This window comes from Mustelus asterias, chromosome 1 (genome assembly GCF_964213995.1).
Source record: "Mustelus asterias chromosome 1, sMusAst1.hap1.1, whole genome shotgun sequence".
Taxonomy (NCBI): Eukaryota; Metazoa; Chordata; class Chondrichthyes; order Carcharhiniformes; family Triakidae; genus Mustelus; species Mustelus asterias.
In genome coordinates, this window is record NC_135801.1 from 157,407,992 (window position 1) to 157,431,261 (window position 23,270).

Here is a 23,270-nt window from a genome sequence, read left to right on the forward strand (position 1 = left end):
ACTGATCACCTCGCCTTGCAATGGGTAATATCTAAGCCCAAGTCATGAGTCATAGAGGTTTCCAGCATGGAAACAGACCCGTCAGCCCAACTTGTCCATGCCACCCCTTTTTTTTTAAAAGCCCGAAGCTAGTCCCAATTGCCCGCATTTGGCCCATATCCATCTTACCCATTTAACTGTCCAAATGTTTTTTAAAAGACAAAATTGTACCTGCCTCTACTATTCCTGTGGCAGCAAGTTCCAGACACTCACCACCCTCTGAAAAAATTGCCCCTCTGGACCCTTTTGTATCTCTCCCCTCTCACCTTAAACCTATGCCCTCTAGTTTTAGATTCCCCTATCTTTGGGAAAAGATATTGACTATCTACCTTATCTATGCCCCTCATTATTCTATAGACCTCTATAAGATCACCCCTCAGCCTCTTACGCTCCAGAGAAAAAAGTCCCGGTCTATCCAGCCTCTCCTTATAACTCAATCCATCAAGTCCCAGCAGCATCCTAGTAAATCTTTTCTGCACTCTTTCTAGTTTAATAATATCCTTTCTATAATAGGGTGACCAGAAATGTACACAGTGTTCCAAGTGTGGCCTTACCAATGTCTTGTACAACTTCAACAAGATGTCCCAACTCCTGTGTTCAATGTTCTGACCAATGAAACCAAGCATGCCGAATGCCTTCTTCACCACTCTGTCCACCTGTGACTCCACTTTCAAGGAGCTATGAACCTGTACCCCTAAATCTCTTTGTTCTGTAACTCTCCCCAATGCCCTACCATTAACTGAGTAAGTCCTGCCCTGGTTCAATCTACCAAAATGCATCATCTCGCATTTATCTAAATTAAACTCCATCTGCCATTTGTCAGCCCACTGGCCCAGTTGATCAAGATCCCGTTGCAGTCCGAGATAACCTTCTTCACTGTCCACTATGCTACCAATCTTGGTGTCATCTGCAAACTTACTAACCATGCCTATATTCTCATCCAAATCATTAATATAGTCTAGATACTTTGTGTGATAACTCTGCCTAAATCAATAATTAGTAAGGTACAATAAAGGAGCTTGTTGTACAATAACTTAAGAGTTTGAGTGTCTTTGTCCACAGCATCAGTTGTCCCAAGTCTGAGACACAACAGAAGTCACTGTGGTCATACATTCCATTTCCTAATAACTTTGTGTAAGGACAGTTGTTTGATTTCTGCTCTTAAGAATAATGTAGAGCTTATATCCTTCTGCCACTGACTTCAATCAACATTTTAAAATTAGATTCCTCCACAACTTTCTCTGCTCCAGTGAATACAGACCTAGTTTTCTACATTTCTCATAACTATAATCTTGTGTCAATTTTATTGTCTTCCACTATTTGTAATTTGCTCTCAAAGACCGTAAAACATTATTTCCCCGACTCCCGGATGTTTTATCCTTCTCTACCCTCAAAGGTAGCTAGTGAACTGCATTTTTCCCATTCTTTAAACCTAAGGTTTTCTGCAATCCCTCCTGCACATTTCCTCACAGCTTACCAAGCCACCTAATTTGGCAACAGCAAGTTTTGACTTAACTGTTTTATGTGGGCATCACTGGCAATGCCAGCATTTGTTGTCCATCCCTAATTGACTTTGATTTGAGTCAACCACGTTGGTAAGGATTTGGGGGTCACATGAAGGCCAGACCAGGTACGGATGATATATTTCCTTCCCTAAACCAGATGTGTTTTTACGACAATTGCGATAGTTTTATGGTCACCATTACGGAGCCTGGCTTACAATTCCAGATTTTTGTATTGCGTAATTGAATTTAAATTCCACCAGCTGCCTTGGTGGGATGTGAACCCACGTCCCCAGAGAGACATTACCACTATCGAGTGACATTATTACTACCACACCATCTCCCCCAAATGATTTAAGTACACAAAATAAAATGTGCTTTTTGATCGACAGCTCACTAAAACTATAATTTACTAAAATCAAACACTAGTCCTGTTTTTTTAAGTATATCCCTGTTATCACTTGGACAGCCCATTTGATCCTTAACAGAAATGCATGCTTTTTTTTTAATGAACCTAAAAAAAAAATTATTCTTTCATTTAGTTTTATTGTTCATCTACTTTCTTTATCAATTTTGGAGTGACTATTCCTTAAAAAGCAATAACTCGTTCAGTTAGGGAAAGGGAAGTTGTAAAAATCTCAATTTTCTTTTAATATTTAAGGTACCCCATGTATGATGCTAAAATGCCCATTTGTGATTATCTTCGAATTAAATATATCGGAGCACATGTAGTAACAGTGGATCTGTAATAATTTGTAAAAAAAATCCATTTAACTCGTTATCAGAATTACTCCAAGTTAAAAAAAGTCAGATCATTCTAATAAAATAGGCCACTTCATCAAGGTTAACCGCAAAGTCACTTAGATGAGTTGGTGTTTTATCAAAAACGCCCCCATTGAAACTCTGCCATTTACCTTCAGGAAGATAGATATCTCTTGCTTCCTTACCTTTTTCTAGAATGGGGGCTACCATAAGATAATCCCCAATTAGAAACTGAGAGTCTACCCTTTGTGCTTTAACGTCACCTGGAGCAATCCACCAGAGAGGCCTTATAATTGGATTACCCGTCTTAGTAGTTTCCTCCGCTAGCCGAAGGATAAGGGGCACAACTAAACTTTCTCGGAGCTGTGTAAATTTATACGCAATCCGCAGTACCTCTGCATCGTACAGCCAAGGAGGAATGGAGAACTGCATAGCTGGAAGAAAAGCTGATAGTTCGAGCCAGCGGATATAAAGCTCACGGTCTGGGATCTCATCAGAGCCGTCAGTTTTATTTGGATAAGTGTTTCCTCCAATCATATCAGGCAATATAAAATGGTACCCCAAAATACTCATAGTGAGAGCAGTTGGAATTAGGGACTTTAAACCAAGCTCATAGCCCCAAACAGAATCACGGTCAATCATTCGAACGAAACAAGGGAGCATCTGGGTGTGATATCCTACCCTCACTTCAGCCAATTTGCAGTACAAAGCTGCAGTTTCTGCATATAGTTTACTGAATATGCTAGGATCTGACAAAGGCTTGTGAGTGCTAAATTCCGCAGGAAGGTAACTAGTCTCACCCCCATCAAATTTAAAAGACACAATCCCATATTTTGACCTCAAGTGTTCCAATCTTTTCTGAAACCAATCTGTGGTTTCAGGATTGGTGAAGTCCAAAACTGTCGCAATCCCGTTCCACCATTCCACAAAGGCAGGAAATCTCCCACTGGGATCTGTCACAAAATAAGAGCTTTCTATTCCCTTCACAAAACTGGGAGAATTATAATTAACAAAGGGATGAACCCATAATGTCACCTGAAATCCATCATCTCTTAGCTTCTGTAGCAGTTCTGAAGCATTTGGAAACTTAATTGGGTCAAAGTCAAATTCGCCATAACTACTGGAATATCGATCATCTATTTCAATATGACTGATATTGAACTGATACTTCTTGATTTTTTCTGCATAATGCAAAACTTTATCCTGGTTCACTTCAGTTTTGTACAGGGCCCATGTGGACCATATGGGGTACCTAAACATACTTTCCGAAGGCGTAATTGCAGGCTTCTTGAAATGCTTTTTGGCCATGTATCTGTGGACAACTTTCAAATCAGAACCAACACAGATTTGATAACTTAATTTTACAAATGGCTGTTGTCCTGTCAACGGTTGAAATGGAGAATCTTTGTAGCGAGCATGCAGGCAAAATGCTTTTTTATCTGAGCTGTTCCAACCAATGTGCAGAGGGACTGAGTCATTAACTCGAACAGCTACAGCTTTAGATGAGACCCAGTACCTTTCTAGAATTCCACCAAAGCCTTCACGTGTTGAGTGCACATCTCCTGTTACATATGGCTTTGGATCCACTACACCTGAAATCTTGATAGGCCAGTGCTGTGTGCTAGTTTCCGCTCCTCCATACCAATATCCACCTGCCCAATACATGCAGTGTTCAACAACAGAGTCCAATGAGACAGTCTTCCATTCGATATTGTAGCATGTTATGGTATCTTTGGGCTTAAAGGTTTTGATAAAGAAATCCACTTTCTCTTTACCAGACTTTGTGCAGTTTAACCCATCTCCAGTTTCATCTTGAAAACATGATTCAAGGTCAATGGGAGCAGATTTGAAGCCCATTTCAAAAACCAAATCGGTAGTGTTTCTAATGAAAAATCCATTCTTGTTGAGCTCCAACTGCTCTATTGTAAGGCTATTTAATTTCTTTAATGATGCCGTGTAATAGCACCATGCAACTACTGCTGCAATTACCAGTAACAAGCCCAGTAAAATAGTGCAAATTAGTGGCTTGGCTTCTTTGGATCGTTTTTCCCGAGCAGCAGGCAAACTTCCTGGCACGACTTGGTACATTGCATCAACTCGTGAGTTTTCTCTTCTACCTGCCCGGTGCTGTAGCTGATCTCGATTGTAGCTGTGAGGCATAAGGTTGTCATCAGGTACCCCTGTGTCTTTGGTATCCTGTAGCTGTCCCACAAACTAATTATCGCCGTATCACCGAATGGAGCCACAAAGTATTCTGTAGGCATTCTGAAAGATAAGGGAGAGGAATAAAACCTTTTAATAATCCTTAGCCTGCTAAATCAGGGAATTCCACTTCACATTCCAATGAATTTTCAAAGCCAAGAAATTAAATCAGCTTCCAGGTTCTAAACTTTTTTTATTTGAGAAGCAGTTAAGAAAACAACCAAATGGGGAACCTTGTGGTGAAGCTTAGCAAACAGAACAATATTCCTGACTTGTTTCATTCAGTGCCTCTAGAGCTTTCACTAAAGCTTTTGCTTATCCCTAAGCAGATTCACTACTTATAATAGCAACTATATTTACACATTTTTTTCAGTAACTGGCTCTTTACGTTACAATTAAAAGCTCAGCATTTAATTGTGCTGCATTCTACTGTTAATCAAACGGCAACCACGAGTATATATTTACTCTTAAAATTTTAATTTCTTAAAATTGTAATCATCGCTTACCCCAGAATAGGAAAACCTGTGTTCCAGACATGCTTGAAATGCTCTGGTAATAAACTTTATAGAAATAAGTATTGGGTGCCTTTGGTCAGGTTGGCGAAATGCCTGCAAATGTGAAAAGATCATTGATTAAAGATATTCAACAAAGCCAATTAATAATGTTAAGACAGACATCAACTGCAACAGAAATCTGGAAACAAAAATCAATATTTATCAAGGAAAGCAGATAGTTGATACCATACGTACAGAGAGGTGATGGATGGTAAGGCAGGACTAGGTATTATCAGCATACACATAAACTAACGTGTTTTCAGATGATGATGCTGAGGGGCAGCACCTAGAAGGATAGATCCTTCGGGTCTTCAGAGGCAATAGTGTAGAAGTTAGAAGAGGCCATTGCAGATAACATATAAACATAATGAAAATGGAGCAGAAGCAGGCCATTCAGTCCCTTGAGTCTGCTCTGCCATTCGATTAGATCATGGCTGATCCGTTGGTGTTTCAAGTTCTACACTCTCATCTACCCCAAATAATCTTTGATCCCCCTGCCTAATATGAATCTATCTCAGCCTTAAAAATATTCAATGACCTCACCTCCACCACCTTCTGAAGCAGAGTTCCAAAGTTGCACAACCCTCAGAAAATAATTCTCCTTATCTCTGTCCCAAGAGGGCAACTCCTAATTTTAAGATAATGCCCTCTAGTTCTGGACTCACACACTAGAGGAAACATTGTTTCCATCTCCATTTTGTCAAGACGATTCAGGGTCTTATACACTTCAATCAAGTCACCCCTAACCCAGTGGATACAAGCCCAGTTGGTCTAACCTTTCTCATAAGATAACCTGCTCATTTAAGATATCAATCTAGTAAGGAAATAAATAAAAACATATTACTGAGAATGCTGGAATCTGAAACAAAAGCAGAAAATGCAGGAAAGTCTCAGCAGTTCGGACAACATCTGTGGAGAGAGAACAGAACTAATGCTTCATCGGAGCTAAAGAGAACTGGAAATTGGATGAGATTTATACAGTTGGCAGGGTGGTGGTGGTGGGGATGACGACAGTAGAGCTGGTTAGAGGGCCAGCAATAGGTGGAGGTTGACAAAGATGTCAAGGACAAAAAGACAAAGGGTAAAATGTATTAATGGCAGAACAAAGGTAAGCAGTGTGATAAAGGACAACCTGGAACAGGTAACAGATAGCTCTAGCGCGTGTGGTGGGGGGAGGATAATCTAGTAAACCTCATCTGAACCACTTCCAACACATACATCTACATCCTAAATAAGGCGACCAAAAAACTGCACACAAAATTTGAAACATGGTCTCACTAATGCCGTGTAACTGAAGCATAACATCCTTACTTTTATGTTCAATTCCTCTCATAATAAACGATAGCATCTATTAGCCTTCTTGATTAAATGCTGTAGTCGCATACTAACTTTGTGACTCATGCACAAGAACACCTAGATCCCCCTGCATCTCAGATTACTGCAGATGTTCTCCGTTTAAGTAACACTCTGCTTTTTTATTCTTCCTGCCAAAGTGAACAACTTCATCATCTCCCACATTATACTTTGATTTGATTTATTGTCACATGTATTAACATAGTGGAAAAGTATTGTTTCTTGCACTCTATACAGATAAAACATACCATAGAGAAGGAAACGAGAGAGTGCAGAATGTAGTGTTATAGTTATAGCTAGGGTGTAGAGAAAGATCAACTTAATGCAAGGTAGGTCCAGCAGGGAAGAAGTTGTTCTTGAGTCGGTTGACACGTGACCTCAGACTTTTGTATCTTTTTCCTGACAGAAGAAGGTGGAAGAGAGAATGTCCGGGGGCGTGGGGTCCTTAATTATGCTGGCTGCTTTGCCGAGGCAGCGGGAAGTGTAGATAGAGTCTACACTTCAGAGTTGAAGTTGTACAAGACATTGGTAAGGCCACACTTGGAATACTGTGTGCAATTCTGGTCACCCTATTATAGAAAGGATATTATTAAACTAGAAAGAGTGTTATCGGGACTTGATGGATTGAGTTATAAAGGAGAGGCTGAATAGACTGGGACTTTTTTCTCTGGAGCGTAGGAGGCTGAGGGGCGACCTTATAGAAGTCTATAAAATAATGAGGGGCATAGACAAGGTAGATAGTCAATATCTTTTCCCAAAGGTAGGGGAGTCTAAAACTAGAGGGCATAGGTTTAAGGTGAGAGGGGAGAGATACAAAAGTGTCCAGAGTGGCAATTTTTTCAGAGGGTGGTGAGTGTCTGGAACAAGCTGCCAGAGGTAGTAGTAGAGGCAGGTACAATTTTATCTTTTAAAAAGCATTTAGATAGTTACATGGGTACGATAGGTATAGAGGGATATGGGCCAAATGCGGGCAATTGGGATTAGCTTAGGGGTTTTTAAAAAAAAATAAGGGCGGCATGGACAAGTTAGGCCGAAGGGCCTGTTTCCATGCTGTGAACCTCTATGACTCAATGGATGGGAGGCTGGCATACTTCATTTCCCAGATTTTTGCCCACTCACTCAACTTCCTTATAACCTTTTCACAACATACCTTCTTACTATCTTTGTGTCATCTGCAAATTTAGCTACCGTGCCTTCATTCCTCTTGTCTAAGTCAATGACATAAATTGCAAAAAGTTGAGACCCCAGCACAGACTCCACTTGTCACATGCTGCCAATCAGAAAAAGATCCATTTATGCATACTCTGTTTTTTGCCAGCCAGCCAATCTTCTATCCATGCTAATATGTTATTCGCTACAGAATGAGCTTTTATTTTCCACAATAAGCTTTGATGTGGCATCTTATCAAGTGCCTTCTGGAAATCCAAGTACAGCATGTTTACATGCTCCCTTTTATCGACAGTGCATGTTACTCCAGGTTAACTCTCTGGTTAGAACTCAATAGTTAAGAAAGAAAGCTAAGAGAGCAACTTATGCTTTCAAACTGATTGGAAGCTCTCCCTTACTAAAGGGAAAATAAAAACTCGTAACAGGACCAAATAAATATGAAGTAACAGCTCAGAATGGGGAGATTGGTGAAACAGTTACAAATTCAGTAGTGGCAGTGGATAGTTAATTAGTTAGAAGGACAGACATTATCTTTTGCAGTCCAAGCCAACAATTCTAGAAGCTTTGCTGCCTTTATTGTAGGGTTCCAGAACTTTTTGCGAAGACTGCAAAAGGTTTTGCAAAGAGATGGGGAACCAGCATTCATCATGCTCCATGTGGAAGCAAATTATATAGGTAAAGAAAGGCCTGAATTCCTGCAAAATTAATTTTAAAAGTAGCTTCCACAGATGTTAATCTCAGGATTACTTCTCCAGGCATTTATCAAAAAGGGAAAGGCAATAAGATTAGGTAAATAAATACAAAACAATAGGAAGAGGAATTCCATATTGTTGGATGTGGCAACTAGGTCTGGGACAAATGGGAGCTATTCCACAAGAATACATCTGGAAGACAGCACTAGCAACATTATCAAATAGGGAGCTGACAAGGTACTTAAAGAAGATTGGGGTTGAGAAAATACAACCAACCAAGATTTTAATTTCCAGGTAACTCAGCTAGAAAGAGTGATTGCTAGGTAACATCAAGATATTAATGCAGAAGAGGGATTGGTTTCGCTGAGTCTTCATCTTCCCCATCCAAACAGCCTGCATGAATAAGACTTGCCCACAAATCGGCAATGCTTGTTCCATGGACTTCACCCATTTTCCAAATAAAGCAGCCTAACATGACTATCATCACAGTCAACAGAGGAACTCATCTGAGGAAGCTGGATTGGAGTTGAACCCAAGAGATGAGATGAAAGAACACAATGCTTTGGCACATTTACATTTATTTTCCATTCTGAGACAAATCTATTGGTGCAAACATTATTGTAATTATAATAATACAGCAGAGGTTTGGTCTTCCCACAGATGAAGTCACTTCTGTTCCCTGTTTACCTTTTAAACGTAATAATATACTAGCAGATGTAGAAAATTAGAACTCAATCATCAGGTTGGGATCTGCTTAAAATATTAATATGGATAAATGCTATTTATTACTAATAGAACTAAGTCATCTAATTAAGCAGAATATATTTTGACTGTGAAAATCTACTTTTTAAAAAATGTTCTGTTTCCTTCATAAGTCTGCTACAGCTCTCCTCCAATTAAAAATATAGGTGACCTAATCTGCCCTGGCAGTCAACACAAGAATGTTACCAGTGGAACATGTGTGACAATGACTCATATGTCCTACCCCAAAAAGTAGTACAAAGAACAAAGAAAATTACAGCACAGGAACAGGCCCTTCAACCCTCCAAGCCTGCACTGACCATGCTGCCTGAATGAACTAAAGCCCTTACCCTTCCGGGCACCATATCCCTCTAAAAGTCACTATCGTATCTGCTTCCACTACCTCCCCCGGCAGCAAGTTCCAGGCACCCACCATCCTCTGTGTAAAAAAACTTGCCTCGTACGTCTCCTTTAAACTTTGCCCCTCGCACCTTAAACCTAGTAATTGACTCTTCCACCCTGGGAAAAAGCTTCTGACTATCCACTCTGTCCATGCCTCTCATAATCTTGTAGACTTCTATCAGGGCCAGGAAAAATCTGAGCTTCTTCAGCATTCTCCACAACAGGCAACTGAGCTCTGGAACTAAAAATCTCTGTTGGGTGAAATTTGATTCTGGTCACCTCTGCTGGCTATTTATTTATAAAAGCCTCTTGCCTTCATGCTGCCACCTTCCAAAGACAACTGAAAATGCGGCCTCAAAAAAAGTGTCAGGTGTCTGTCAGGCAAACAACAACAATCTGCATTTATAAAGAGTTTTTAATAGTATAAAACAACCCAAGGTGCTTCACGGGGGCATTAGAAAATAAAATGTGACACTGAAGCACACAAGAGGAGATTCTGGTAGATGACCAATAGCTTGTTCCAAAGTAGGCTTTAAGGTGCACCTTAAAAGGAGGTAGAGAGGTTTAGGGAGGGAATTCAGAGACTAGGGCCTTCTTAGCTAAAAGCATCGCCTGAAATTAAAATCAGGGTGCTTATGGGTTTTAATGATACAAATACTTGAAAAAAAAAGCTATCCCCATGAGGCCTGCCTTTCTTTTGGCTTACCACAATTATTATAATTTAAGTTAAATAGCCAGGTTAAGACCACATTGAATGATCATTTTACTGAGATGGTGATCATTGGAAACTTGACAGAGGGAAAAACATCCCACTTCAAAAAGAACTTCAAATCCATAGTAGGAAGTAAGGAAGGGGAAAATATCCATACAAATAATAGGGAAAGGGAAAAACAATGCTGTCCAGAATGATCCTATTCCAAAAATATTCTATTTACTTCACACTGAAGTTTTAATAAATTTAAGGCAGACCTGCATTTATCACATCTTAAAATCGTTCAATATAATGAATTAATCTAAAGTATAGTGACTATTAAACATGCAAAAGTAATATCCATTTTTATACACAGTGCTATCACACAATAATGAAATGAATGCCCAGTTAATCGGTTTTTAATGCTATAATTTGAAGGGACAATTTGTTGCCCTTCTACGAACAGTGCTATAGGATTTTTAACATCCAACTAAAACATTTCAAGTTGGAAAGCTAACAATGCCATGGCATTGACATGTCAGACATGACATTAGAACGAAAAATCGCGTGATCCAGAATGTGAGTGTGATGAACTGAATGAAGATGAAAAATCATTCTGTAGATGCCAATATCTAAGCAAAAATTGCTTCACAAACCGCTGCATCCTGGTATTAAAGCGCAGCTGGTTTGTGAAGCATATTTTACTTAGATATTGGCATCCATAGAATGATTTTTCATTTCTGCTATTGCCAAACCCATTCTGCTTACCCTGGAAAGAGGATAGCCAATGGCCCTATTTCTAGATGCTGCCAATACTGCCATGAATTGATAGGCACTAATGTACAGAGGTGACATTTGCATTTGTTTCCAGTTTGTCATATCCCTGCTTAGCAACACTGCAGTCCTCACTCAGTGCCTCTAAAAGCAAAGCATTTCACATCACAAATTAAGCAGGTGCTGAACCTATATTCATTCCCTCACTCTACAGAGATAACCCAAGTGAGATGTCAAATGTTAATTATGTCCATTTGAAATATACATCAAGAATTGCTAGCCAGTGGCAAACACTGGAATTCATGGGAAGACTACACTAATACACAGGTGAGTATATTTCAGGTGCTTTAATTGTGTTTTTTTTTTCCTCATCCACCTAGACCTTTGTGCCAATTCTAATGTGGTTTTGCCTCAGGCACCAACAGGTTTTTCCTATATGAAAATTCCTATCTTGACATGATTGGAGGAGAGCCGCCCACTGAACAATGTCAGGCAGCTCAGGTTGCAGGACAGCTGCTCAATTTCCAGAGTGGATACTCATCTCACACCCATGAATATCCATTTACATAGACAACAACCACCACCAACTGTATTTATAAAACACCTTAAACATAAAATATCCCAAGGTGCCTCAATGGAGTATTATAATATATAAAATTGACATCAATCCACACAAAGGAGTTATCAGGATGTAGGTTCTAAGGAATGAAGGAAAGAAAAATGGAGAGGACGAAAGGAGGGAGGTTTAGGGAGGGAAGTCCAGTGCTCAGCAGCTAAAGGCATGGTTGATAATCAGTGATGTTCCAGCAGGCCAGAGTTAAAGGAGTGCAGATATCTGAGAGTTGTGGGGATGGAGGAAATTCCAGAGATAGGAAAAGGCCAGCAGATGGAGGTATTTAAATGCCAGAATGAGGATATTAAAATCAAGACATTGCTCAAATGGAAGGTTGGTTAGCGTGCAAAGGTGAACGGGACTTGGTGCGAGTAAGGACACACCCTCAAGAAAACTGTATAATTCCATCTCTGCAACATCACCCGATTCTCTCCGGTCTCAGCTTGTTTGCAGTTTTTGGTTCTTCTGGACTTTACCCAATGTACTCTTGGCCCGCTTACAGTAAGCCGGCCAGGAGTACATTGGGTAAAGTCTAGAAGAACCAAAAACTGCAAACAAGCTGAGACTGGAGAGAATCAGGTGATGTTACAGAGATGAAATTATATAGTTTTCTTGAGGGTGTGGATTTGTGGTCGGAACTCATTTCAGAGTCACGTATGATACTACAGTTGGGAACAGTGTGGTTCAGCCTCAGAGAAATGCTAAGGAGTAGGAATCATAGAATCCCTACAGTGCAGAAAGAGGCCATTCGGCCCATCGAGTCTGCACCGACAACAATCCTACCCAGGCCCTATCCCTGTAACCCCACACACTTGCTCTGCTAATCTCGCTAACCCACGTATCCCGGAACACTAAGGGGCAATTTAGCATAGCCAATCCATCTAATGCGCACATCTTTGGACTGTGGGAGGAAATTGGAGCATCCGGAGGAAACCCACGCACAGGGAGAACGTGCAAACTCCACACAGACAGTCACCAAAGCTGGGAATCGAACCCGGGTCCCTAGTGCTGTGGGGCAACAGTGCTAACCACTATGCCACCATGCCGGATGGAGTTGACAGTTAAGGAACAGTGATCGTTGTGGGCAATTAAGACATGTTTCATTCTTCCCAATATTTAATTGGAAGAATTTTTTGTTCATCCAGGACTAGATGTCAGACAAGTGGTTTGATAATTTAGTGGTGGCACAGTGATTAGCACTGCTGCCTCACAGCACCAGGGACCCAGGTTCGATGCCCACCTTCGGTCACTGTCTGTGTGGAGTTTGCATGTTCTCCCCATGTCTATGTGGGTTTCCTCCAAGTACTCTGGTTTCCTCCCAGTCTAAAGATGTGCAGGTTAGGTGCATTGGCCATGTTAAATTCTCCCTCAGTGTACCCGAACAGGCACCGGAATGCGGCGACTAGGGGATTTTTACAGTAACTTCATTGCAGTGTTAATGTAAGCCTACTTGTGACAAATAAATAAATAAATAAAGTGATGGTGGCATAGGGCTGGGTGTCATCAATATACCTGTGGAAAGGGATGCTGTATTTTTGGATGATGCTGCCAAGGGACATCATGTAGATTAAAAATAGGAAGCAACAAGTATAGATCCTTGGGGGACACCAGAGGTAACGGAGGTGAACATACTTGACTTTAGACAATTAGTACTGTTAGAAACCCTCTTCCTAAAGGAAGCAGGTATAGCAAACTTGATGGAATGCTAAGATCTTTGATTGCCTGAGTGTTGGATACCCAACCCTGTTTTGCCCTGCTTTCAGTGATACTGCGTAAAAACATGAACAATGTTTTTGGTTACATTTGCCAAGATACACCTAGCAAATCATCAGGCAGCAGCAGATGAACTAATGAAACATGTCTTCTCAGGGACTGGGTTAGCAGGAAGGCAGATGTGGGACAGTGCAGTGCAAAGATACCTGCAACAAAAGGTTAACCACTGAGAATAATGATCGTCCAGAGCATCAATCCTGTCACTGCTGCAATATTGAAGTATGGGGTTGGGACCATCTCGTGGCAGAGAGGACCAACTTCCCCATAAGTACCACATGTTAACTAGCAGCCAAACAACAGGTTCTTGTGATAGGCAATTTGGACTCATGTCTGGATCAGAAGTCTTCTTTCTCTTCTCTTATTTATGTCTGTTAGTCCCATGTTTCTTCAGCCTCGGTAGAAACTGTTAATGGATTGTGATGCCTGTTGAGGCTCTCCAAAGGCTTTCTGAAGTTTTGGCTTCTACTTTGACACTCCACTTTAATTGTTCCTAGCCCTACACATTGCCAGTGTGCTCCCTCATCTGTACAAATCTGTGGCTGGAGTAATCCTGATAAGCTGACCACGAAAAACTCATCTGAGTCGGTGATAAATTACTCCAATGGAAGAAATCTAGATAAGTGTGGTAGGCATATCAGCCAGGATTCAACTACGAAGGTATAAAGGCATCACTTTCTATTTTTGCACTAACTTGTGATTAATCGTGAGTGTGGACTGGGATCACTGTAGTCTACCTAAAGATGCTGCAGATGATTTGGCATTACCCATTACAGGAGTAAAATTATCAAAGTCTTACTCCCCGCCACCCTCAGCTCTGCAGCAATAGTTAATTCATGTCACTGTTCCCTTTATGTATGAAGAGTCAGGCAGCTGCCGGCATGAGTCACTGGAGCAAGGGAAGATAATTGGACAACCTTAAGCTGTAGATAAACACAAACTAGACTGAAATACAATCTTTTCTACTAAGCATAAATTATGGACATACCAAACCATTTAAAGTATCAGTCACAACCTATTTAAACCTTGTCTAACTATAAAATTCAAAAACAGTGTTTAAAAAACTCACAGGCTATTTTCAACATTGGTTGGGAAAGGAAACTGTTGCCCTGCATTTCCACACAGCTCCAATCTCACCCTATTCCACAGGGTCATCAGCATCCTGCTCATTTCACCGAGGTTAGAGACAGGATCAGCAATGCTGGAGGATCACTTTGCTTAATTTTTTGTTTCTCCACTATTCTCGTTTTACCATATCTCTCCTGAAGTTCAGTTCCTATGAGCGTCTTCTGACTTCATGGACAGTCACATTTTAAGGTACATTCAAACATAAAGTGCCGGCAGGTTGCTTCAACATGGGGTATGTCAGGCCTGACCCTGATCCTGTCCCCTACTAACAACCACTGACACTTCTGTGAGTTTACTGGTTGGCAGAGTTACCTTTCCTGGAGTGGATAATGAATCAAAAGGCAGCATGACAAATGAAGGTGCAAACCCATTAAAATAATTCCTCTATCCCACTTCGCATCCAATTTTTAAGTGAAAAATATAAAACGCTACAACAAAAGCAAAAAGAAGATACCTCCCATATATTCAGCGTTCCTTAAACCACTGTTCTCACCGCATTCCAAAATCTGCAGTCAATGCCATGAGGCACAACATACACACACTTAACCCCTCTCTTCAGTAGCACTGACTCTATCTCAAAGCTGTCCTGGTCTGCCATTTCTTTTAATCTTTTGTCTCATCTGATGCCCTAACAAAAATCTCACTCAATGACGTGTTACCACATGCACGCTCTTGATCTTTCTCTTCAACAGCACCAGGTCACTCTTGCAATTGATTGCAATTTAATTTCATCCTTTGTCTCATCCAGCGCCTCAACAAAGTGGTTGGAAGGGTCTTCGACCATGTATCCCATTTCCTGCATGTTTTTCAGAGCCACAATCAGGTGACCATTTTAAAGATCACCCCTGTTCAGTCCACAAGCAATGACCTCAAGCTTCCAGGGAAGTGGAAAGTAGTGAAGGTAAACAAGTAAAAGAGACAAATGGAAATCTCATCAGAGAAAAAGAGCAAAACTTCAAAGTGTACGTCCCAGTTTACTGAAAATGTAAAGAAAGGGAAACAAAATGGGGGCAGGCATGCTGGGCTGAAATAGTTGAACTCAGTGTTGAATTCAGAAGGCTGTAATGTGCTTAACTGGAAGATGAAGCACTTCATATTTCTTTGAGGTTAATTAGGTGAGAGCGATGTAGAACTAGATCTTGCTTTTGGATGATAGCTGTTCATTACTCTGCCATTTATACCTCATCTGGACACATCTGCTTTTTTAAAATAGTATTACTATTCCCTTTGGCACTTAACTACCAACTCTTTTATCAGTTAATTAGTCCTGTCTTCCACCTTATCCCAGACCTACACTTGTGTTTTTTTTTCCACCCTTCCCCATTTTAACTACTTAAAAACTATTATATTTCTAACTTTTTCCAGATTTGGATTAAAGATCATTGACTAGAAACATGGACTCTGCTTCACTCTCCACACAATCATGGTATTCAAAAAAGGGAATTGTATTATTATTGGTAAAGGAAACTTTTCAGGACTACGGGGAAAAGGCAGGGAGATGGTACGAGGTGAACTGACTGCTCTTGCAGAGAGCTAGCATGTACACAAATGGCCAAATGGTTTCCTAGGCTGTAACTATTCTATGATTCTAAAATGCTACCTGACACTGCTCGAAGGAACTGGTGTAATGATGTCATTAGGCCCAGCCAGTGGTGAGTTTTTCCTGATTCTGACTCCAGTTTTTCTAGGGCTTCTTAAAGTCACACCTCAGTCAAACGCTGCCTTGATGCCAAGCACAATCACTCTCACATCAGCTCTGAAGTTCAGTTCTTCCGTTCGTGCTTGGACCAAGGTTGGAATGAGGTCAGGAGCCAAGCAGTTTCAGAGGAATCCAAACTGAGCTTCAGTGTGCTGGTTATTGCTGAGATAGAGGAGGCGGAGATAGTTCAGCCACTTGGCACCTCTGGTTGTCGATGGTTGTAAATGGTTCAAATGAATCTTTTGCAATACTGAGCTGGCTGTCATTGAGGCTGGGGATACTCATGAAACCTCCCCTCCCATTAGTTGTTTAATTGTCTACCACCTGTAATGTCTGAATGTAGTAGGACTGCAAAGATTTGATCTGAAATGTTGGTTATGTGTGGCTTAGCTCTGCCTATAGCATGCTGTTTCCACTGTTTAGCATCCAAATAGTCCTGTGCTTCAACATGGTGCTGCTGCTCCAGGCATGTCCTTCTTATTGAACCTGGGCTGGTTCCCTTGCTTAATAGTTATTTGAGAATGAGGGATATGCCAGGCCATTAAGTTAGATTATTGTGGAAATACAACTCTACTGCTGATGACATCCCTTAGAAACATGTGGATACCTAGTTTAGAACAGCTAGATCTGCCTTAAATCCATCCCATTTGGCATGAGGGTAGTGTCACACAACACAATGGAGGGGCTTGGTAACTCCAATCAATACTGCCATGGACATATTTCTGCAACAGGCAGATCGGCGAGCCTAAGTTCAACTTGTTTTTTCTATTGTGTTATTTTTCTCTCTGCCTGCTACAGGCCCAGTCTGAAAGCTTTATCCTTCAAAACCTGTAATGCCACTTTTGCTGATGATCATTCTTCAACAATGCCAATGTATTATGTATTTTAAAAGGTTGCAAATTGCTTCGAGGGTTGATCACATGATTTGATGGTGATGTCACTGGGGTGTTTACAAAAGTTGCTGTTTTCCTTTCCGGTTGTATTCTGTGCAGAGAACATCTCTTTCCATAAAATCTGCTGTGTGTTAGTTTGAAGATATGTGCACAAACCACATTTTTTCTTTTTGTTAAAATCCACAACCCCTAATGTAGTTAGTGTTTTATTGAAGGAACTCTTCAAATGCAGACAATAAAAATATAACAATACTTACTCCAACTTATAAATCAAAGAAAGGTTTTAAATAAAGAAACTTCATTACTCCAAACTTGGGGCCTCGCCCTGGGCCAATCCAAGTTTCCCCACAATTCCCAACAGATTCCCATTTATAGTGAGTCAGCTGACCATCACATCATTCTGTAATTGGTTCCATGGTTTGCTGGGTCAGCTGACTCTTGGTCACATTACATCCAATACAAAGTTGCCACCGGTTACATTCTAACAGTTAGGACATTGCACAATATTATTCTGCCACACTATCAACCCCTTTGCAATGTCCCCTTGTCTTTCACACTGCCCCTAGTTCTGCTCACCTTTCCTTTAGCTAGGCCTGGACACAGGAATGGGAGAGCTTTATAACTTTTTTTTTCAAACTGCTATTATTTTTTCAGCCAGTGCAGAGACAGAAAGACATTAGGGAAAGGATGTATGGACAGAGCCAAAATCAGAGATAAGAGATTTTTAATCTGTTTCTTTGCTACCCTTTCTTCACCTGGCATAAGAGACATTAGTAGTGATGCAGGCGAAGAAAGACAGGCCTATGTTTGAAAATTATGTAAGATTGCCAGGTGAAAGAGACATGGAGAAGATGGACAGAAAAATCACCATGAGGGAAATAGGAAATAAAAATACAGAAAGCTGGAAACACTCAGTAGGTCTGGCAGCATCTGTAGAGAGTATACAGATGCTGCCAGACCTACTGAGTTAACAGAGTTAATGGTATGAGTAGAATATGATTTTTCTCCAGAATAAGTACATCAAACAATTGTCAACAATAAAGAAAAGACACATCAGATATGCAGAGCAATATTAGAGATATGGCGCAGAACACAACAGAAACTAACAGCAATAGATCACAGGAGAGGATAACCTTACAGAAGTATCATACATAGATTTTCAGATACGAGTGACAGAGATAAACCACACAGCGATCAGGGACAAGCACTGTCCAGAATATCAGACTAAGAATGAACGTAAAGAGCAATTGGGTGCAAACAAATTAAGTGAGAGGAAGAGATTTGTGGGCAAAACAGAGGCTGTCAGAGACAGGAGTGTAGAGGGTTCACTGTGATCAAGCGACAGGAAATGTATATACATGTCTGACCCCGAGATACTCTTTATTTACAGTAGAAATATTAATTTATTTTCTCCTCAAGTTTCAAACATTCACCTATACCTCTAATCAACTGATATGTACACAGGTCCCCTCGTTCTAGTCCCCTTTAAAGCTGAAGAGGGCTGGCTCTCTGAAGATCTGTTTGTTTGATTCAAACACGTTAAGATGATTCTTGTCTGTTCCCTCATTTTTATACCTCATGACCAGATGTAAGACTGGATACAAACTGATAACTGACAGCCTCATTCATAAATAACAGGCTCTCAATTTCATAACTGAACTGATCATGAAGCTGTACACAGTATATCTGACAACCATACAACATTGCCTCTCAAGCTTTTTACCAGAGACAAGAACATCACGTACTAAAATAGTCAGCCGGTGGATTTGCAAAATCTCATGTATTGTGTCTTACTTGAAGTAGAAAAGTGACAACCATGTTTGTCACAGCCATCTCCCAATGTGGATTTCAAGAATCCCTTAACCAACCCCTGTCACAAAGTGCCTCAGTAGCTCAAACTGAAACCTTAAACCCAAGGATAAAACCACTGAGAACAATTGGTGCACCTGTGGTTTTCCCAGCTACACTGAGCGTACAGCATGTCTCATGTTACACAGATACCGTACATCAGACTGAACAATTTTCTCTGAGCAGTTTCTTATATCAAACACGATTTGGCAATTTAATCCCTCAATTATAATTTTAGACCAAGTCTTAAAGGAAGATCTCTCATCCAAGCTAAATTCCACATTAAACTGGTCAGCACACTCTATTTTTGAACGGTTCCCTATGTTGACCAAATAAGATTAAGTACATTGATGTAAAAATGCCAAACAAATAAATGTGAAAACCTCATACTCTACCACTTGCTGCTTAAAACTAATTCCTCATTATTAAACTCAAATTTATATTTTTTCCATTTAAACAATAGCCCAACTTGCTGCACGGGGCGGCCGGGGAGGGGGGGGGGGCGATATCTGCCAATCTGAAAAAATTGTTTAATTACACCTCGTGCCAATAATTGACCTCCTGCCAACCAAAATCAGTTAACAGGTAACGAATGCATCAACAAAACAACGGAATAATTATTTTATAATATCGAACAGCGAGAGTAAAATTTCCACATTATACTGTAAATAAGCAAAGTACCTAACCCACACTCAAAATGTCTCTATGCACTCAAATGGTCTCTCCACTGGGTGCTATTTAAAGAAATAACTAACAGCTGATTATCATAGAATCCCTACAGTGCAGAAGGAGCCATTCAGCCCATCGAGTTTGCACCAACCACAATCCCACCCAGGCCCTATCCCGACAACCCATTTACCCTAGTTAGTCCCCCTGACACTAGGGCAATTTAGCATAGCCAATCCACCTCACCCGCACATCTTTGGATTATGCAACACGACTGGATGTGGTCAGATTTGCTGATGATATGACAATGGAAAGTACAGTGAAACTGGAAGAAACCAGCTCAGCTGGAATTTACTTCAGTTTGAAGCACTGCAAATAAGATGGAAAAATACACAACATCCCTTTTTCCTCATTGGTTTTGAAGTAGCAATCTAGGGGTCCTAGTAAATATTAAATCAATGCAAAGCAGCAATCAAACGAGTTTTGTACTCGTTGGAATTTAGAAGGCTGAGGGGGGGATCTTATAGAGACCTATAAGATAATGAAGGGGCTGGATAGGGTAGAGGTGGAGAGATTCTTTCCACTTAGAAAGGAAGCTAGAACTAGAGGCACAGCGTCAAAATAAAGGGGGGTCAGTTTAGGACAGAGTTGAGGAGGAACTTCTTCTCTCAGAGGGTGGTGAATCTCTGGAATTCTCTGCCCACCGAAGTGGTGGAGGCTACCTCGTTGAATATGTTTAAATCACGGATAGATGGATTCCTGATCGGTAAGGGAATTAGGGGTTTATAGGGATTAGGCAGGTAAATGGAACTGATCCACTTCAGATCAGCCATGATCTTATTGAATGGCGGGGCAGGCTCGAGGGGCTAGATGGCCTACTCCTGCTCCTATTTCTTATGTTATCAACGATGCTGACAAAATGTTTAAATAAATAGTCAAAACAACATAATAGCCAGAGGAAGTTGAGAAAATTGTACAATGTCCTGTTCAGATCATATATTTACCGTGTCTATTTCTGCTGGCTGAGTCTCGAGACAGACATTCGAGCATTGAAGCTTTGCAGAGAGGTACTACAAGATGGATCTCTAGGCTTGGGCGACAGAGTCAAAGACAAGAAAAATATGGGCTTTTTAAGTTGGTAAAGGGCCAGGGAGGAGTAATCTTAGAAATATAGAAGATACTATAAGTGGGAAAGGCAAATTCAGAATATTACTGTTTAACCAAGGTTTTTTTTTAAAAAGTGATTTTTAAAATCAAATTATGCAGTAGGGTAAAGTCAGGCAATTCAAACTTGTAAAAAGAAAAGTTAGTCATGATCAGGAAACTTTTCTTCACACCAGGATCAATATATTGATTAGGCTTCCATGAAGGTTAAAACCCTAAATTCAATTAGGTAATGCAAATGAGGGGGGGGGGGGGGGTTTAGGATCATTCTGGATGGAGGAAATAAAAAGGGTTGAATAACCTTCCCAAATCATTTTTATCGTGTGATTATATCTTATATCTTCCACTTTCAATCCCAAGAAGCCACACAAATTATTAATAAACATTAACTTATATACCATATTTTAATACAGAAAGACATCCCAAGACCAAGCACACAAACAATCGGACAAATGAATCATGTGTGTGCCTGGTCTTGGGATGTCTTTCTGTATTAGAAAGAGCAGGTGATCAAATGATTGGTTAAAGGAGCAAGTGGAAAACAGGTGGGGAGGCTGTGAAATTTAGGTACTCCAGAATATATGGCCCTGATGGCTGAAGGCATGGCTGCATATTGTGGCGAGGAATGCAGTTTCAGGCAGGCATTATAAGGCTACACTGTTTAGGTTACCGAAAGGAAGGGGTGAACAAAAGAAAACTTGAGTTTTCACTTCAGGACATCTCAAAAAACTTTACAGCCAATGAAGCTGCCAAAAATGTTTGTAATGTTGATTGAGGAATAAATATTGGACACCAGGGAACTCCCCACTTCTCCTTCAAAATAGTATCATGAGCCTTTTTTTGTCCACATGTGGCTGTAATCAAGGTGAGATTTTAAATCAGAGATGCTAGGGGACCAGAACGAAGATAGCTCAGGGGTTGATAGCTGAGTGGAATTTGGTGGCGGTTAGGAAAAGGACAGCAGAGTTTTGGATGAGATAAATTAAAAAGGGGCGGCACAGTTGTTAGCACTGCTGCCTCACAGCGCCAGGACCCGGGTTCGATTCCGGCCCTGAGTCACTGTTAGTGCAGAGTCTGCACGTTCTCCCTGGGTCCGTGTGGGTTCCCTTTGGGTGCTCTGGTTCCCTCCCACAGTCTGAAAGACATGCTGGTTAGGTGCGTTGACCATGCTAAATTATCCCTCAGTGTACCGAAACAGGCACCGAAGTGTGGTGACTAGGGGATTTTCACAGTAACTTCATTGCAGCATAAGCCTACTTGTGACTAATTAATAAACTTCATTAAATTTAAAAGTTTTTAATTTCATGGAGAATGCAAGCTGGGTGGCAAGATCAGTTGAACAGTCAAGTTCAGAGGTAGCAAATGCATGTGGGTTTCTCCCACAGATGAGCCAGGGCAGTGGAAGAGATGGAGGTGCAAGCTGAAAAAGGCAATGTTACAGAAGTGGATGTAGGTGGTCTTTGTGGTAGAGGGGATATAGATCAGAAGCTCAGGTCAGGGTCAAAAATACACAGATTGCAAACAGACCAAGGCAGTGGATGGAATCGGTATCAAGAGCATGTATTTCAGGAGGGCTGGGGTGATTGCTTTGACAGATGAGTGTAACCACGTAAAGGCAGTCTTACCAAGCTGTACAGTGGAGATGATCTAAAGCTGCACAGGAGTTCAAGGCAGGATAGTGATTCATAGGCAAAGTCACAGAGAATCTATCATAAAGGCCACAAATGATAATGGTGCAGTTTGAAATACGTATACATGATTTTTTGATCTGTAACATTGTGGAACTATGTACAGTGCCACAATGGTGGATCAGAAAATTGAAAATTCTTTGATTGCAGAGTGTATTGACAAAACAAAAAGACATGTTAGTAGTTAACTAGTTTAGTTTATTTGTCAGTGTCACAAGTAAGCTTACATTCACACTGCAATGAAGTTACTGTGAAAATCCCCTAGTCGCCACACTCCCACACCTGTTCGGGTACACTAAGAATTTAGCACGGCCAATGTACCTAACCAGCACATCTTTCAGACTGTGGGTGGAAACCGGAGCACCCAGAGGAAACCCACACAGACACGGGGAGAACGTGCAGACTCCACACAGACAGTGACCCAAGCCTGGAATCAAACCTGGATCCCTGGCGCTGTGAGGCAGCAGTGCTAACCCCACTGTGCCACGGTGTCGATAGACCTGACAAATTGAAAGTCCCTTCTGAGCATACGTAACACCTCTCATATTTAACGGTGACCGAAAAGGAAAAATAAAAAAATTCACAATTCCAAATCAACCAAGGCTTTACAAGAAATCTGCTGGCCAGAATCCTGCCCCAAGGCGAGAAAACACTCAGCAACTCCAGAGGTAACAGGTTGTGTACTCACAGCAGCTCCTAAAATAATAAATAATAACAAACTCCGACTTCCTTCCTTTTGGTATTGGAACAGCTGAAACAGGAGGGAGGGTGAGTGCTGAGAGGAACCTGTTGGTTGGGTATCTCTGTCAGCAGCCTGCAAGTTAGAAAGAGGCATCGCCAGGCCGGAGCGAAATAAACAACTTACCGACCACAACAGTTGGCTGATACTTATCCCCAGCGCCTGCACAAGGTTACCGTACCC

The 23,270-nt window shown here is 40.9% G+C and overlaps 1 protein-coding gene across 2 annotated transcripts; it reads right to left on the minus strand.

Annotated features, from left to right (window-relative positions):
* Positions 1-1,779: 1,779 nt before the first annotated feature.
* On the minus strand, positions 1,780-23,270 carry myorg (myogenesis regulating glycosidase). Of its 2 annotated transcripts, none has more exons than XM_078221558.1 (3): positions 23,214-23,270; positions 5,012-5,113; positions 1,780-4,568 (listed from the first exon to the last, which is right to left on the minus strand). In XM_078221558.1, the coding sequence occupies exon 3, from the start codon at positions 4,461-4,463 to the stop codon at positions 2,349-2,351; it is 2,115 nt and encodes a 704-aa protein (XP_078077684.1). In that variant the 5' UTR covers positions 4,464-4,568; positions 5,012-5,113; positions 23,214-23,270; the 3' UTR covers positions 1,780-2,348. The 2 variants fall into 2 exon arrangements, with proteins under 2 accessions (XP_078077684.1, XP_078077692.1); XM_078221566.1 differs by lacking the exon at positions 23,214-23,270 and adding an exon at positions 23,037-23,092.

Excerpts from the sequence above, each read along its gene's own strand:
- myorg (XM_078221558.1), bottom strand. The coding sequence starts at position 4,463 with ATGCCTCACAGCTACAATCGAGATCAGCTACAGCACCGGGCAGGTAGA.